At 33.9% G+C, this 19,260-nt stretch overlaps 1 protein-coding gene across 5 annotated transcripts in view; it reads left to right on the forward strand.

Moving 5' to 3' along the window:
* The window catches only part of RBBP8 (RB binding protein 8, endonuclease), an 80,590-nt gene that overhangs the window by 22,111 nt on the left and 39,219 nt on the right, over nt 1-19,260 (forward strand). For 3 of the 5 annotated variants that reach the window (XM_028479899.2, XM_028479900.2, XM_028479901.2), the window contains 2 exons: nt 8,612-8,724; nt 14,828-14,894. In XM_028479899.2, coding sequence (XP_028335700.1) covers nt 8,612-8,724; nt 14,828-14,894 — 180 coding nt within the window. Of the gene's footprint in view, nt 1-6,244; nt 6,334-8,611; nt 8,725-14,827; nt 14,895-19,260 lie in introns of all 5 variants that reach the window. The other 2 variants (XM_055080743.1, XM_028479902.2) reach the window with 2 other exon arrangements.

Here is a 19,260-nt window from a genome sequence, read left to right on the forward strand (position 1 = left end):
CTCAGCGGCCATGGCTCACAGGCCCAGCCACTCCACGGCATGTGGGATCTTCCTGGACCGGGGCACGAACCCGTGTCCCCTGCATCGGCAGGCGGACTCTCAACCACTGCGCCACCAGGGAAGCCCCTGCACTGCAGTTTTAAGAAAGCTTTGACAAGGCCACTGGGGAGTTCTGGAGCCATAGTATCCCTGTTCTACTCATTCATTGGCTGGCTTCTGACTGTGGGATGCTTGGTGTGTTCACCTGTTTGGCAGGTGAAGGATTTCAGAGCACAACAGCTGGAGCCAGTGATTTTACTTCCCACAATAGGAGATACGTTTTCATGGTTGCCACACTCAAAGACTGATTGTGTTTATTTCCAGCATTCTTTCTGTTTAGTTGATCATTAGCAAGTTGTTTAGGACTCAGTACACTGAAAAAAAATCACAAGGTAAGGTTTTCATTACGTTTTGCACGAATTGGCTTAATACAGTTCACTCTACATTTCATCCCCAAGATATAGTGTTCTTCATCTTAGCTCTTGAAGACACTCCTTTCTAATATCTTCAGAACATTTCTTCACTTTATGATTTAAAGTTTTGGCTGTTCTTTTATTCTTTGCATCTTGTGCTTCTCTTCTTAAGTGAATTTTTCTTCTCCAGGCTCATTCTGAGAAGAAATGTTAGTGGATGAGCACCCCTACCCTTCCCATTGAAGTATTTTCTAAATTACCATCCTTTATTTGGTTAATATATTTAATTGTTAAAATTATCATTTTTATTCTGCAGTTTTTAAAAACTAGATTCTTTTCTTTTTATCATCTATTTTCACTAATTTCAGGTGGATGTCACACTTATGTGCAGTTTCTTACCCTAAATGTTCTCTTGCCTTTCATTCTGTTCACCTTTACATTTTTAGGTAGGTGGGCCTATAATTCATTACATGGTATTAATTTGGGGGTGGGACAAGGAGTGTAGCTCATTTCTTTATTCACATGCTTTTTCTTTCCTTTCTTTAAATCTGAAATTTCCTTCTGGGATTACTTTAAGATTTGTCCCTTATTTTATGAAGCTTCATTTAATGAAACCAAGAATGATGTAGATCTAATCTTTTTTTTAATGTAGTATCTGCTAGTTTTGAGGGCTTACGTTATACCCAGCCACCCAGCACTTAATCTTCACCTTAACACTGTGAGGTAGATGATAAATCTATTTTTAAAATGAGGAAACTATGCTGACAAAGAGTTAAGAAACTTTCCCAAGATCACATAGTTAATGGATAATTAGGTTAAATTTGCCCCTCAAACTTCCCAATTTCTACTGTTTGACGATGCCTTGTCTGTGTGTTGTCTTAATTTTATAAACGTTTAAATGAATTACAACTTAACTGATTATCTCAATGTATTTATGCTTGATATAAAGTTACCAAAACAAGTACTCTGAAATATTAAGTCTTCAACATTGCCTATTATCTAGTCTTGTTTTCTTGGAAGGTTGTTTTGCTTGTTTGTTTTTGGTTATTTTTCTTTTAAATTGCTACTAACTAAATCCTACCTTTAAATGTCAAAGTAGGTAACATTTAGTAAAGTTCTGCCTTACTTAAAATTTTACTTTAATTTTGTCATATGTAAGAATGATAATCCTAGAGCAAGCTTTAAATATCTATAAACATTAATGTTTTGCTGAGACCTTTTAAAAGCAACATATATTTTGTTAAAATTTCTAAATGGTAATTCTGCAATTTGCTGTTTACCCTTCCTAAGATGAAGTGATTCTTATTTCTTATGCTTATATTATGAAAACATAATATGAGGAGATGTTTAGATGAAAGGAATTATTCAGTAAAGATAAATTAGATGATAAAAAGTTCTAATTTAATGTGGCTTGTTTGTGTTTTACTAGTACTGTTATTACATTACTATTTACAGGAACCATTTACAGGTTCCCTCAAGCAACCAAAGTATTTCACTTAATCTAAGGAACAGTCACTGTACTGAATAGAAGGCATTTAAAAAAAAAAAATCTGAACAAAGCAGTTAAACTGTAGTTGTCCGATAGATTTTAATATTTTTAAAAGCATTTTTGTCAATATTAGGAAACTCATATTTCAACTGTTGTTAAAAGGGAAAATTGGTACTCATAATCAGAGGATTTGTTGTTCTTTATTTTTGAAATACTGACCAAATGTCTTCTTTTGTCTTGCTAACTCTTCTTACTTACGGATTTGAATTTAAATGTATTCTTCAGGAGACCTTCCCGGACTTCCTAGACTCGACTTAGTTGTGCTGTGTGGTTTCATAGTACCCTGTATTTCCACTTTAATGTTGTGAATCATACTTTATTGTAATTACTTTTTATTGTCTTTCTTTTTTTAGTACACTGTAAACTCTTTTAAAGAAGTGACATTATCTTGGCCACTGTTGTATTTTAGCACTTACAGTACTCACTGTAGGTGTTTAGTAAAACCCTTTTGAATGAAAATGAATAAGTTTGAGGAAATCTTTTTAGGGTATAGCAAACAGTTGAGCATACTTGTTTATCTGGTAAGTTTTAATTGCAAACTGAAATCTTTTATTTCTTCATCTCTGTGAAGAAGCTGGAATATAACTCAGAATGCATGATACTTTCAGCCCTTAAAAGTAGAATTACTCTTCTTTCCCGTTTACCTGCTTATAGCTACTGAAATTGCATTCTCCTGTGAAATTGAGCCTGTTTTTTCTTTCTCTGACAGCAGCAGTTGAAGATAGGCAAGAGGAAAACAGTAGAATCCTGCTGATGGAATAGGAGCTAGCCTGTTTTCTCACATTCATTTAAATTTAAGCTAGGATCAGTGAACAATCAAGAGTTGACCCTTTTTCACAGGTATTATCAAGAGTGGCAGTTAGGGCTTCCCTGGTGGCGCAGTGGTTGAGAGTCCGCCTGCCGATGCAGGGGATGCGGGTTCGTGCCCCGGTCCGGGGGGATCCCACATGCCGCGGAGCGGCTGGGCCCGTGGATCATGGCCGCTGAGCCTGCACGTCCGGAGCCTGTGCTCCGCAGCGGGAGAGGCCACAGCGGTGAGAGGCCCGCGTACTGCAAAAAAAAAAAAAAAAAAAAGAGTGGCAGTTAACTGGAGAAAACTAGATGTAATAAACAAGTTAGGGAATATTGTTTCATTTTATAACTGTTTATACCAGAGGCATTTTTAAACTTGGAAACTAAGGGTTTCAAGAGGTTGTCTTCCATGATACCTTATGACATTTTAATATATCAGAGTTGATTTCTTGGAAACAATAAGGTGTTCAGTTTTCAATGACAAAGTGGTAGGGTGACATTTGAATACTTAATTAGGATTGATTAATGCCATTTAACTCCTTCAGTGTTTTTCAGTGACCTTTCAGTGTCAGTGCTCTTTTTGGCCTCTCTAGCTTAGTAGTTCTGTGTATAAATTATTTACCACAATCAGGTCAACTATTTGAATGTTTATTGAATGAATCTCAAGCTATTAATTTGAATAGATCTTAAAAGAGAAATATAAAAGTGAAATGTGAAGTATTTTAAACCAATAGTTAAAATTGAGTTTTTTATAACAGTTTAACAATGTCTTTGTTTTGGAATAGTTTAGAGAGAACTTTATTCTTATTTCCTTTGGAATTTTAAAGGCATAAATAGACTTTACTATTAGCTTTGGAAATGCTTGAAAGTCTGAAAACATTAAGTGTTATAGCAGAAAGATAAGAAGGTGTATGTCCTTAGTACCTTAATTCTCAAAAAAATTTTATGTAAAGTTTACTAGAATATATTTCTATTAAGTTAAAATGCTATGGCGAAAAGGAGTATAACATACTATTTAGCTGATTTTATGTTTTTCCTTTTATAATTTTTATTCAAGTAATACATGTACATTATAAAGTTGTATAGTTACCATCAACCAATAGTTTCCTGTTCCACTCTTTCCCACCCATGCCTGTCCCAGTTTTTAGTTCTCCAAAGTTCTAAATGATGTATTTTCACTTTAACACTTGATTTATCAATTTGAGACAATAGTTGTTTACTTCTTGCTATGAAGAGGAATAATTTTTCCCTCCCTCACCTATTTTTGAAGTTATTTTAGTGCTGTTTTATTTTTGGGCCTTAATACATACATTTATGCAGATATACATATTTACATAAAGATATTTTAGAGAGAGATGTCTGAACAGTCTCCCTGAACTCACCTCTGTATCACAGGATACGGATGCTTTCACCCTTACCTGCATCACTCTTCCTCTCTTCCTACCTTCTGCCTTGTGTTAGCTGAACCAATAACCTATAAATATTGACAAAGTTGATAGTTGCTACGTTCTTTTCTGTTACCAGATTTCAATCCCTTGTATTTTGTTTACAAGTTGATTGTAGAAGTTGGAAAATAATGAACAATGTTTATTTATTGACTATTCACTGCTGAGCCAGGATTCATTTCCTTCTCTATAGATCCATTGTCATGACCCCTGTGCCACTCAAGGAGAGTGTTTCTAATGTCCAGGTCAAATAGATTCTTTTCTACGCTGTCCCAAATCAGTTGCTCAAGTCACCCTATAACTGTATTATGATAAAAACGTACTTGTATAAGTTTGCTTTGTTTTTTTTAGAATTTCTAACTACCTTTTTTCTTATTGAGATTAGAAATGTTTTCCTCATTGTGTCATTAATATTATTTAATGCCTGTTATTCTATTTGATTATAATCTTTTTTGTTCTTTTTCTTGAAGACATACTTCTTGGGCTGAAAAACTTTCTGTACTAATTTGGACCATTTACTTTCTAGGCTATCCTACAACAGCAATTCTGGAATTTCTCTCACTGGATCCCTACATTACTTCCATTATTTCTTTCAACTCATGTTAGTCAACAGATATTTATGGAGCTCCTGTCTTGTGCCAGGCACTATTTTAGACCTTGAAGATATACTAGTATACATGGTTGGAAAAATGTGGGCCTGTTTTTCCTTTTTTTTTTTTTTTTTTTTTTTTTCTTATAGCTCACCCACAAGTAACTGCTTAAAAGTGCACCGGAAGTAAATTTTCAGAGTCTTGCATATCTGAGAAAATGTTTTTATTTTACTATTGCATTTAGATGGCATATTGACTGGATATAAAATTCTAGGTTGAAAATAGTTTTCCCTCAAAACTTTGAAGACATTTTCTCATTGTCTGTGAGCATCCAAAGCTATCATTCTAATGTTCATTCCTTTATAGGTAATAGATTGTTTTCCCTTTCTGGAATGTAAGATCTTTTTATCCTAATTCTGAATTTCATAATGGTGTGTGTGTGTGTGTGTGTGTGTGTGTGTTTCTGGAATGTAAGATCTTTTTATCCTAATTCTGAATTTCATAATGGTGTGTGTGTGTGTGTGTGTGTGTGTGTGTGTGTGTGTGTGTGTGTGTGTGTTTCCTTCATTGTGCTGTCCAGTCATCCTGTTAACCTGAAGACTAGTATCTCTTAAGATACTATTTTTGTCTATTATTTCCTTTCTCCATTTTTGTAGGTTCTCTCTTTCTGGAGCACTTCTTAGTCATAAACTGATCCTTCACAATCTTTTGTCTTGTTTTTGTTACTTGTCTTTTTCCATGTTCTGGGAGATTTCTTCTATTTTACTCTCCAACCCTATTATTGAAGCTATTTTGGTAATCACATGTTTAGTATCCAAGAACTTTTTATTGTTTGTTGATCATTTATATGTACGTGTGTGTACGTGTACCCTTTTCTTGTTTTATGTCAACATCATTTCTCATTTTTCCAGGGATACTAGCTCTTTTATGTTACTAGTTTGCTTCATACACTAGTAATCTTTGGTTGTCTGTATTCAGTAGTGTATGACTGCAGTGAATTTTCTGCATTAGTTGGTATGATATAGTCTGCTTTTAATTGTCTATCTGTTTTACCCCGGCCATTCCCAATTCTCCCTCCCCCAGGAGTTTTCCTATGAATAGGAAAGTCAACTGAGGACTCTGTATATGTTATGGGAGCTTTACTTTTCAATAAGAAAATAAGGAGCTATCCTTTGACCTGGGTAGGATTTTAGACTAGGGCACTCAGCTACAGCCCTATTATTATAATTTCCCTTGTGATTTCTTCTTTAACTCATTGCTTATTTGGGAGTGCATTGTTTTTAAGATTCACATATTTGTGAATTTTCCAGATTTTCCTACTTTTTTGATTTCTAATTTAATTCCATTATGGTGAGAGAACATACTTTGTCTGATTTCAGTGCTTTTAAACTTATTGAGACTTGTTTTGTGACCTAGAAAATGGTTTGTCCTAGAGAATGTTCCAAGTGTGCTTGAGAAGAATGTGTGTTCTGCAGTCGTTGGCTGGAGGGTTCTATAGATGTCAGGTAGGTTTAGGTGGTAGTGTGTTCAAGTTTGCTATATCTATGCTGATTTTCTGTCTGTCTTGTTCTATCCACTATTGAGAGTGGAAGTCTATAACTGTTATTGACGAATTTATATATTTCTTTCTTCAATTCTGTCAGTTTTTGCTCTGCATATTTGGGGGCTTTCGTGTTGAATGCATGCTCTGCATATTTGGGGGCTTTCGTGTGAAATGTAATTGTTATATCTCTAATAAATTGACCCTTTTGTTATAGAATTCACTGTCTCTAGTAACACTTTTACCTTAAAGTCTCTTTTGTTTGACACTAATTAATGAATAACCAGCTCTCTTTTGGTTTTTGTTTGCATGGTATTTCTTTTTCCATCCTTTTGCTTTCTGCCTATTTGTATCTTCAGATCTAAAGTGTGTCTATTGTAGACAGCATATAGTTAGATCTTATTTTTTTTTGTCCTGTCTGACAGTTTCTGCCTTTTGATTGGAGTGTTTAATCAATTCATGATTAATGTTATTGATATGGTTGGATTTATGCTAGTCGTTTGGCTTTCTATATGTCTCAAGTCTTTTTTGTTCCTCTGTTTCTGGTTTTCTGTACCTGCCCCCACCTTGCTCTTTCTATAACTCCTATTATTGATATGATGGACCTTCTAGGATAATCTTCTAGTTTTTTATCTTCTCTCTTATTTTAATTTAATTTATTTAAATTGAAATAACCACATGTGGCTTGTGGCTACCATTTTGGACAAGAGTTCTAGACTTCTCCCATTGTTAGCCTACGATTCAGCATTCTCAGGTCAGTTTCTATTTGTCCGCCAGCTCCTTGCTTTTTAATTCATTTGTTTTTCTTTCCCATTCTCCCAGTTCTCATAGTCTTGTGTCTTTAAAAATATACACAGATCTTTACTGTAGTTTTGTGGGATTTGGGGAGGAAGCAACAGAAGATGCAGATGTTCTCTTTGTCATCTTTACTTAGATCTTGATTGGCCTAATTCCTGTTCTGGAATGTACTCCAATTAAACCATGTTGCCCAATTCTTTATTCCTTCATTCTAGAAATTTTAGTCCTATTAATGCAACCTATGATCTCTAATCTTTATTTTTTATATCCATATCAACACTGTTGATATGAGTTTTACTTTTATATAAAAATCTCTAGGTTCTTTTTGTTTGTTTTAGTTGTATAGTTTTCATGTTTTGTCTCCTTATTTTAAAATTCATGGCATGTACTACCATGCTATGACTTCCGTATATACTTAGTATCTTATTGACTTAGGTCATTGAGTTAAAATGATTATCTTAGATTTTATATTTTCTAAATTCCTAATGAGGGATATGTGTCATTTTTTTCAACCGTATTTTTTCCTGGTTATATAAATAATGAAATTAGAGAAATTTTGAAAAATATAGCAAAACACTAAAAAGAAAATCTTCTGTATTACTGGTACCTACAAGATAACTGTATTAACATTCTGAAATACACGTTTCTCTCCATCACCCACCCCTCCTGTGTAATATATGTATTTCCCTTTTCCCTTCAGCACTCACAAATAATTAGTAAAAGCTATTGTGTAACCTTTTTTCTTTTTTTTTACATAATAGTACACTGTGAATTTCTACTAACACTGGAGTCTTTTTTTAATGCTGAAAAGAGCATTACTTTTTTTTAAACTTTGTATTCTTTGACCTTTAGTATTCATTCAACTAAAACTTGGTTGTTGAACACTCATTATGTGTTATATGCTATGCTAAGCAGATGCAAGCTTGCTTCAGATAAAATTCTGTCCATTGGTATGAGACTGGGTTCATATTTTGGCTCTGATAAATTAAAACAAGGGAGCTTCAATAAATAAGTTCCCTTGAATGGAGTTTAAAATTGGCAGATTTTTACAGAATTGCAGTCTGTAGAAAATGATGTAGCATGATTTCAGCCTATTTGGGAATATGTTAAAGGTATAATAACTAGTTAATTTTCTCTGTATTTTCCAAGTAAATTCTTTAGTTCTTCATAAAATATAAAAATCTTGAAATTCAAATATGAAGAAGTATCTTATAGTAGTTGAAAAAAATTTTTAATTTCAGTTTTATTGAGGTATAATTGACAAAATTATTTTTTTAAAAAAGTATTTATCATGGTGATTTGATAAATGTATATATTGTGAAAGGATTCCCACCATCTGGTTAATTAACATATCCATCACCTCACATATTTTTTTATTTGTTTATTTTTTGATGAGAACATTTAAGTTCTACTTTTTTTTGTTTTGTTTTGTTTTTGTTTTGTAGATTAAGAGCAGGATTATGTGATCGCTGTGCAGTAACTGAAGAACATATGCGGAAGAAACAACAAGAGTTTGAAAATATTCGACAGCAGAATCTTAAACTTATCACAGAGCTTAGTGAGTTTCCTTTCTTCATTTATTAAGTATGTAAAGCATAGTATGCTATTGTTAAAACCTGTTATTAAATTGGTTACAATCAAATGGATTGTTTACATATGTTTTTCTTTATTTAGGCAAAAGTTCAAATGTTTTTTCCCTTTTTGTAGATTTAATCTCATGCTTATTTTAGTAAGAAATAGGGTACAGAAAGGTTGTGCAAATCCTGTCCTCGTTGGCCTTAAAGTCTCACCAGCTGTAAGACAAGAGGCAAATTTTCTTTGGTTATATCTGTATTTGCTTCTTTGGTTTTATTTCATATTAATTCAACTATTTATAATTAGTAAATTTAAACATAAAGCAGACAATTTAGTGTTCTACAAAGGTGTATTTTTTTTGATTTTCACAATTTTTTTGGACACACTATTACAAGTATACCATTTTTAGTTTAGTCTACTTACCATTTTGTGTAGGATTTTCTTCATTTATCTTCTTTTCCAAACTAATTTGGTATTTTGACTTTTTTTTTTCTGTTAATTATATTGCTGTCCTCTGGTTACTCAAGCAAGGATATATGAATGTATCTGATTGTTTTAAAAAGACATAGAAGGAACATAGTTTTATTCTGCTCCCAGAGGTAACTACTATTAAGAATATAATAAATATCTTTACAGGTCCAGATTTATCTATCTTTCTGTTTGTCTCCTTCCCTCATTTTACCCCCTCCTCTATCTTCTCTTTTAAATTTTTAATGGGATCATATCATACTTCTTGTTCTGACATGTTATTTTATTTTGGACTATATATTACAAGTCTTTACATGTTTATATGTTTGTTTATATATTTAGACCCATAGATTCTGTGGTGTGTATGAATGAATGCATGCATGAGTTTATTTAGGAATATAAGATTATCAGTGAGTAGAAAACTATTACATTTCAATAGACATAGTTGAGATCCACAATTATATTACCATTAGTACTTGAAATTATCTGCAGTAATGTCTACATGTCTAATAGTCAGATTTCTAGCAACTTTAACTGTCTGAAAAATAGCCCAAAACTCAACAAGCAAAAACCCTAGGTATTAAGGAATAAGACAGCATTCTTTTTAATGGCTGCGTTTGTAGATGCCATTTATTTACCCATTTTCATATTGATGAACAAGTCAATTTTTTGAGTGTTTGATAATTTCAGTTTCCCTACATTCTCTTCAGTTTTGTGCAAAAATGTATTAATTGACAATATCCAGTTCAGTGGGTAAAGAATGATATACCTTTTTAATATTAGCATTCTCTTTATTACTATTCAGGTCAAGTATCTTTTTACTTGATCTTCAGTTTGCATTTCTTCTTGGGTGAATGGTTTGAATATCCTTTGTCTAATTTTCAGATAGATAAAATACTTCATGAGTTCATGTTGAAAATTCAAATTCAAGACTATAGAGCTTTTGCTAACCTCTTCTAATAACATCTGTATCCCCTTTCTTCCACACTGAGAATCATGGTTCTCAAGGACACAGGGATGATAGAATTAAAATATCCCCTAACTACTCATTTTTTAATCTCATATTATAGCACAATAGTCTTAGAATAATACTGCTAATAATACCCTCAATGTGATTACTGAAAAGTTCAGGAAAACTAATTTTACATTAAAATGAGCAACAGGAAAATCATTGAGGTCAAATCCCAAACAAAGTTATATTATGAATAAAAATACTAAGGGCTTCATGTTTATGAATTCTTGGTGTTTCTATATTGTTGCTACTTTTTTTCCCCTGGCCTGCCTCTCTTTTTTCTTCTTACTTTTTCCAGTTATTGCATTTTGAAGATATTTATCTTGTTATTTCATTTTTATTTTATCCTTTACTTTGTTTTTAAACTCTTTATTTCTATATTTTTTGATCAACCTTGAAATTTTACCATGCTTTCCTAAAATATAAAGATAGTATCTTACCCTCTTCTGAATAGTCCAAAGACTTTAAAACACTTTCACTCTGATCATCTCCTTCTCCATTTACATACTGTTTATGGCCTATATTTTTTTTTCAGCCCTGCAAGTTAGAAACTTTTTTAAAAATTACCTTATTCAGACAGTTTTTAAAAGACTTACCTACATGTGCAGCAGTTTCTTTGCTTATTATTGCTTTTTACATCTCACTTTTCTTCTGGTATTATTACCCTTTCTGATCTTTTTTTTTTTTTTTTGGCCATGCCACACTGCATGCGGAGTCTTAGTTCCCCCAAGTAGGGATCAAGCCTGTGCCCCCTACAGTGGAAGTGCAGAGTCATAACCACTGGACCACCAGGGAAGTCCTGAGATTCATTCTTTAAAAGTTCCTTTAGAGGATATTTGTTGGTTTTAAACCCTCAGTTTTTATCCTCAATGTTTTTGTTTTTGTTTTTGTTTTTGTTTTTTTGTGGTACGCGGGCCTCTCACTGCTGTGGCCTCTCCCGTTGCAGAGCACAGGCTCCGGACGCGCAGGCTCAGCGGCCATGGCTCACGGGCCCAGCCGCTCCGCGGCATGTGGGATCTTCCCAGACCGGGGCATGAACCCGTGTCCCCTGCATCAGCAGGCGGACTCTCAACCACTGCGCCACCTCAATGTTTTTATTTTACCGTTATTTTTATAAGGCTATTTTACAGGATAACAGTTATTTTTCTCTGGCTACTATTAAGATTGTTTTCCTTAGTTTTTGGTATTCTGTAGTTTTAGTGCAATTTCAAGTAGGTTTTTAAGAAAAAAGTCTGTTTAGTATACATTACAAAATCTATTGAATCACTTCTTTAATCATATCTGTAAAACTGTCAGCTACTAGCTCTTCAAACATTGTGTCTTCTCCATTCTCCTTATTTGGGGGTTATAATGAGACCTTGTCATTCGATCCGTTGGTCTCTTAACATCTCTTTCCTATTTTTCGTCCCCTCATTTCACTCTGCTGCGTTCTGGGTAATTTCTTCAGCTTTCTTGTTTATTATACTAAGTTCTTCAGCTCTGTTATACTGAGTTATTTTATTTCAGTAACCAAATTTTTCATTTTTAAAAATTCTGGTTCTTTTTCAAATCTGTGTAGTCTTTTTTTTTTAATGAAATTTCTTAAAAATATAGAAAAGTAAGGAGAATAGTAAGGAACCCTCATACACCGATCACATAGATTTAACAGTTGTTCGTATTTTGCTGTATTTTCTTCATTTCTTTTCAAACTGAAATATTTTAATGTCAATTACATACATCAGGAGATTTTTCCCCTAAATACTTGGATAATTTATACCTAACCACAATACCACTACCTTGCCTACCAAAGATTATCCATAATTTTCTCTAATATTCTTTAAGAGCCGGTCCATATTCATATTTCTACAGCTGTCCCTCTTAAGGTAGTTTTGTTCAAACCTGCCAGTCAAGACCACACATTGCATTTGTGTTTTAATCTGGAATAAACTCCCTTCCTATTTTTTTCTTCTATGACATTGACTTCTTGAAGAAGTAGGGCTGTTTTCCTAAAATTATGCCACCTTCTGGATTTTTCTCATCATTTTCTTTATCTTGTTTATTTCCTATAAAATAGAAATTGTATCTGAAGGCTTGATTAGGTCTAGATTAAACATTTTTGACAGCAGTACTTTATAGGTAAAATTGTCTACTTTATATTGTATCATATTAGGATATAGGTATTGTCAGGTTATTCCACTGTTCAGGATTGGTGGCCAGTTTTCTCCATTATAGAGTTATATTTTCCCCCGAGTACCACCAAGTAGTCTAAATTGGGAGGATGGATGTGTGATACTTTGAAATCTTGCAAAAATACAATTCTCCCTCAGTCTTTCTTTAATGGTTTTAATATCTATTTGTGATTCTGGCCTGAATCAATTATTTAATTGCAGACTACAAAATGATAATTTTCCATTTCTTTTATTCTTATTCTTTATCAGCTGGCATTCTTCTATAAACAAGAATTCTCCCTCATCAGTTTGGGGCCATTGGTTACCTTGGGATGTAGTTCCTACTAGAAAGGCATGATACATCTTAATTTTTTCCCTTTAACTGCCAGTTTTCAGAGTAATATCTTGTATAATAGCTACCTACAATGGTGACAAATAAGGTTTTTTTTAACATCTTTATTGGAGTATAATTGCTTTACAATGGTGTGTTAGTTTCTGCTTTATAACAGAGTGAATCAGCTATACGTATACATATATCACCATATCTCCTCCCTCTTTCTTCTCCCTCCCACCCTTCCTATCCCACCCCTCTAGGCGGTCACAAAGCACAGAGCTGATCTCCCTGTGCTATGGGGCTGCTTACCACTAGCTGTCTGTTTTACATTTGGTAGTATATATAAGTCCATGCCACTCTCTCACTTCGTCCCAGCTTACCCTTCCCCCTCCACATGTCCTCAAGTCCATTCTCTACATCTGCATCTTTATTCCTGTCCTGCCCCTAGGTTCTTCAGAACCTTTTTTTTTTTAGATTCCATATACATGTTAGCATACAGTATTTATTTTTCTCTTTCTGACTTACTTCACTCTGTATGACAGTCTCTAGGACAAATGAGGTTTTGTGTGTTGTATATGTTATGTTTCATTTTGCTTTTGACATGAATGGAGCTTTCTCTTTTTTGAGCATAATAGACGTGTAATTTTATATATTCAGTTTGTGTCATTCAGTTATGTTCATTATTTTTATTGATGCTCAAATTATCTCAATCTTGTTTGGTTACTCATTTTTGGTAATCACTTTTATCATGTTAGTTTTGAGCCTTCCATCTTTTAAATCTTTAAACATTTCATTATCATATAATTCTGTTATCTGAAATACTTGGGAATCTATATGTGAGTTATTTTCTACTGACTCTAGTGGTAAGTGAATTCAGATCACTTTGGCTCCATTCCAGGAGTTCAGGCTTAAACTGGAAATCTCAAGTTCAGTCCCTCCACCAGTGCTGATACCAGTTATCTGCTTGCTTACATTGCTTGGGTTTTAGCTCACAATTTGTTTTGTTTTTGTTGTTGATTGTGTTGGTGGAGTGGGAGGCTCTTGGATTTCTCTTCCTGTGTCCAGCTCAGTTGTCCTCTCGAATCCTTTCCTGATTTTTTCAACGGCTCAACGTAACCTTTTTCTCCTTGGAATTTCATTTAGTATTTTATCTGTACCTCTCTAATGCCCTTGTCACTTTCAGTTGTAAAAAATATGTTTATATAATATCTTTTCTCTCATTAGACTACACTTTCCTCTAGGTCACTGTCATATCTTCAGGTTTTTGGTTTTTTCCAGATCCTCCACAGGAGGTAGTTTAGTAACCCTCACATACTGTATTGATATAGAGTCAACAAATTTTTATTTACTCAGTGTAAGAAATATGTTTGGATTTGTAAACCACTAAATTATTAACAGATTTTTGGAGTATGATTAACTTTCTTTCTGAGAGGTTAATTGTACTTACTCTGACTTGATTTCTTTGATATATTCCTCCTCGTAAAACACATGCTTAACCAGTGACATAATATCAAGGATTGATAATTTTGTGCTGGCAGCAGTAGAAATTATAGCCCAAAACTGAGTTTCTGCTTTATAAATAAGGATGGATAGGAAAATTTAGTCAAGGTAGATTCAAACAAGGAGATACTACTTCAATGGTATATTTAAGTTACCGATACCATAATTATTAATGAAACGTAGAGTATGACTAAGGAAGAAAATTTACTTAAGTGTGCTTATGTTATAAAAATTACACTGATATTCAGTGTTATATTTTATGATCAGATATATTTCAAGATAAATGGTGTTTGAAATTAGTAGGACTGAGTAACCAGATGGAATGCTTTCTTGTGCTCAGTATGAATAATTAAACTATACTCGCCAGTACATGAGGTACTCTTTCTTTTTTGCCCACAGGCATTACATAGAATTATCAGTTAATCATTTACCTGGAACTTGCACAATATGAGATGTAATAATCACCACCTAGTAACAAATTAGTTTTGAACAGTAGCGTTAACCCTAACATCATGACTTAGAATTTGAAATCCTAATTCTCCATGATTGTTGCAACTGTTGAAAGAACCTGACATACATCTTATTATAGCTATAATTTGTGCTTTCTTTTCACATTATATTTAAGTGAATGAAAAGAATATTCTACAGGAAGAAAATAAAAAGCTTTCTGAACAGCTGCAGCAGAAAATTGAGTAAGTATTTTTTCTTAATTGTGGCAGAAAATTGAATATTTTCCCCTAGCTTCTCTTTCTTCATTTCACTTAGCTTTGCAAACTGTAAAGATATATTAAAAGGTAAAGGTTTCATTTTTAAAATTTATAAAGTATTCTGAAAATGAAAATATAAAGAAAATCACTATATTTTTGTTCTGGGAGTATATATGAAGGGTGTGTATGCATCTTTTAGCTTAGTGTGTGAATATATAAAAATCAAAACATTTTAATTTAAAGCACTTTAATTTTTATAACTTTATTATAAATAAAAAATCATTCAAATTAATTATTTGAAATACTTATATTTTAAATATTTGAGTTTTGTTACCACCTTTCTAGCCCTGTCCCAGAAACTTTATAAAAGCAATCTGAATAATTATTTCCTTGTATACATTTCTCAGGCCAGGAGAACTTCCTCCTTTCCCTCTCCCCCAATTTCTCATAATAAAAATAATAACTTTCATCTTGTGTTCCAGTTACTCTTCTTTGTGTTTTATGTTTATTATTTCTAATCCTCACTGTGACTCTTCAAGGTAGTTTTATTAACTCTACTTTATAGATGAGGAATCCACATCTTAAGTCAGGTAACTTGCCATGGTCTGACAACTAGTAGATAATGAGACATCACTCAGAACCCCATCTTCTGACTTAAAAGCCTCTGTTCTTTCCATTATTTGACAGTGTCTCAAAAAAAGAATCTGTTTTCCTGGGTCTAGTCTGACGCCAAGCAGAGTTATGGCCAGTTCTTAGTTCCCATTTATGTAAAGCTTATATAATATTTTTTTAAAGTTAGGATTCAGGATAGTGTTAATGGTTTATAGGATTTTAAAGACTCTTGCATCTGAGTGGACATCTACAAAAACTTTGCTAAACTATGTAGACGTAACATTGTTTTGGCTTACGAGTAGCTACTGTCTTATGTATAAACACATAGCACAAGTGGAATTAATATCTTTATCATATCAGTATATTTTTTAAGTAGTGGATGTCCAATAGGATTTTGATATTTCTCCCATGTTAGCATGAATATTGGTCCAATATTCAGCCCACTGAATATTGGTAGTCAAAGAGAATTTTGAGGGGGGATAATAGATGAGGAAAGAAGGCTGTCAGGCCAGACTGAGGTTATCAAATGTGTATATGAAAATGTCAACCCTTTCTTATTTTACTCATGCTGCATATTGAAGTGAAGCTAGAACACAAATTCACAGTCTTTTCTATATGATTCCAAAACACAAAGTTTTTCTTTTTGAAAAGTTACAACCTAATCTCACTTCAATTGACAAGATACTCTTTGTTATAGTCCTTATTTGTCCCACTTCCTGTGAGCATTCCTATGCTTCACTGTGATAATATCAGTGTGTTTGACTACAGGATGATACCTCAGGCTCCACTGGAGGTGTTTTGTAACAAGCTATATATGTTCTGCATTACCCTTCATTTTTTTTTTTAATGGATCTTTATTGAAGTATAATTGCTTCACAATACTGTGTTAGTTTCTCTTGTACAACAAAGTGAATCAGCCATGTGCATATATATATCCCCATATCCCCTCCCTCTTGAGCGTCCCTCCCACCCTCCCTATCCCACCTCTCTAGGTCATCACAAAGCACCAAGCTTATCTCCCTAGGCTATGCTGCTGCTTCCCACTATTTTACATTTGGCAGTGTATATATGTCAGTGCTACTCTAACACCACCCTAGCTTCCTCCTCCCCCACTGTGTCCTCAAGTCCATTCTCTATGTCTACATCTTTATTCCTGCCCTGCCACTAGGTTCATCAGTACCATTTTTTTTTAAGATACCATATATATGTGTTAGCATATGGTATTTGTTTTTCTCTTTCTGACTTAACTTCACTCTGTATGACAGACTATAGGTCCATCCACCTCACTACAAATAACTCAATTTCGTTTCTTTTTATGGCTGAGTAATATTCCATTGTATATATGTACCACATCTTCTTTATCCATTCATCTCTCAATGGACATTTAGGTTGGTTCCATGTCCTGGCTATTGTAAATAGTGCTGCAGTGAACATTGTGGTACATGTCTCTTTTTGAGTTATGGTTTTCTCAGGGTATATGCCCAGTAGTGGGATTGCTGGGTCATATGGCAGTTCTATTTTTAGTTTTGTAAGGAACCTCCATACAGTTCTCCATGGTGGTTGTATCAGTTTACGCTCCCACCAACAGTGCAGGAGGGTTCCTTTTTCACTACACCATTTCCAGCATTTATTGTTTGTAGACTTTTTGATAATGGCCATTCTGACTGGTGTGAGGTGACACCTCATTGTAGTTTTGATTTCTCTACTAATTAGTGATGTTGAGCATCTTTTCATGTGCCTCGTATCAATTTACATTATTCCCACCAGCAGTGCAAGAGGGTTCCCTTTTCTCCACACCCTCTCCAGCATTTATTGTTTCTAGAGTTTTTGATGATGGCCAATCTGACCGGTGTGAGATGATATCTCATTGTCGTTTTGATTTGCATTTCTCTAATGATTAATGATGTTGAGCATTCTTTCATGTGTTTGTTGGCGATCTGTATATCTTCTTTGGAGAAATGTCTATTTAGTTCTTCTGCCCATTTTTGGATTGGGTTGTTTGTTTTTTTGTTATTGAGCTGCAAGAGTTGCTTATAAATTTTGGATATTAGTCCTTTGTCAGTTGCTTCGTTTGCAAATATTTTCTCCCATTCTGAGGGTTGTCTTTTTGTCTTGTTTATGGTTTCCTTTGCTGTGCAAAAGCTTTTAAGTTTCATTAGGTCCCATTTGTTTATTTTTGTTTTTATTTCCATTTCTCTAGGAGATGGGTCAAAAAGGATCTTGCTGTGATTTATGTCATAGAGTGTTTTGCCTATGTTTTCCTCTAAGAGTTTGATAGTGTCTGGCCTTACATTTAGGTCTTTAACCCATTTTGTGTTTATTCTTGTGTGTGGTGTTAGGGAGTGTTCTAATTTCATTCTTTTACATGTAGCTGTCCAGTTTTCCCAGCACCACTTATTGAAGAGGCTGTCTTTTCTCCATTATATGTTCTTGCCTCCATTGTCATAAATTAGGTGACCATATGTGTGTGGGTTTATCTCTGGGCTTTCTATCCTGTACCATTAATCTATATTTCTGTGTTTGTGCCAGTACCATACTGTCGATTACTGTAGCTTTGTGGTATAGTTTGAAGTTGGCGAGCCTGATTCCTTCAGCTCCGTTTTTCTTTCTCAAGATTGCTTTGGCTGTTCGGGGTCTTTTGTGTTTCCATACAAATTGTAAAATTTTTTGTTCTAATTCTGTAAAGAATGCAGTTGGTAGTTTGATAGGGATTGAATTGAATCTGTAGATTGCTTTGGGTAGTATAGACATTTTCACAGTATTGATTCTTCCAATTCAAGAGCATGGTATATTTCTCCATCTGTTTATGTCATCTTTGATTTCTTTCATCGGTGTTTTATAGTTTTTTGAGTACATGCCTTTCACCTCCTTAGGTAAGTTTATTCCTAGGTATTTTATTCTTTTTGTTGCATTGGTAAATGGGATTATTTCCTTAATTTCTCTTTCTGATTTTTCGTTGTTAGTGTATAGCAATGCCAGAGATTTCTGTGCATTAATTTTGTATCCTGCTACTCTACCAAATTCATTGATTAGTTCTAGTAGTTTTCTGGTGGCATCTTTAGGATTTTCTATGTAAACAATGACAGTTTTACTTCTTCTTTTCCAATTTTTATTCCTTTTATTTCTTTTTCTTCTCTGATTGCTGTGGCTAGGACTTCCAAAACTGTGTTGAGTAAGACTGGCGAGAGTGGCCATCCTTGTCTTGTTCATGATCTTAGTGGAAATGGTTTCAGTTTTTCCCCATTGAGAATGATGTTTGCTGTGCGTTTGTCATATATGGCCTTTACTATGTTGAGGTAGGTTCCCTCTATGCCCATTTTCTGAGAGTTTTTATCATAAATGGGTATTGAATTTTGTCAAAAGCTTTTTCTGCATCTGTTGAGATGATCATATGGTTTTTATTCCTTAATTTGTTAATATGGTGTATCACACTGATTGATTTGCACATATTGAAGAATCCTTGCATCCCTGGGATAAATCCCACCTGATCGTGGTGTATGATCCTTTTAATATGTTGTTGGATTTTGCTTGCTAGCATTTTGTCCAGGATTTTTCCATCTGTGTTCATCAGTGATACTGATCTATAATTTTCTTTTTTTGTGATATCTTTTTCAGGATTTGGTATCAGGGAGATGGTGGCTTCGTAGAATGAATTTGGGAGTGTTCCTCCCTCTGCAATTTTTTGGAAGAGTTTGAGAAGGATCGGTGTTAGCTCTTCTCTAAATGTTTGATAGAATTC

Source organism: Physeter macrocephalus, chromosome 19 (genome assembly GCF_002837175.3).
Source record: "Physeter macrocephalus isolate SW-GA chromosome 19, ASM283717v5, whole genome shotgun sequence".
Taxonomy (NCBI): domain Eukaryota; kingdom Metazoa; phylum Chordata; class Mammalia; order Artiodactyla; family Physeteridae; genus Physeter; species Physeter macrocephalus.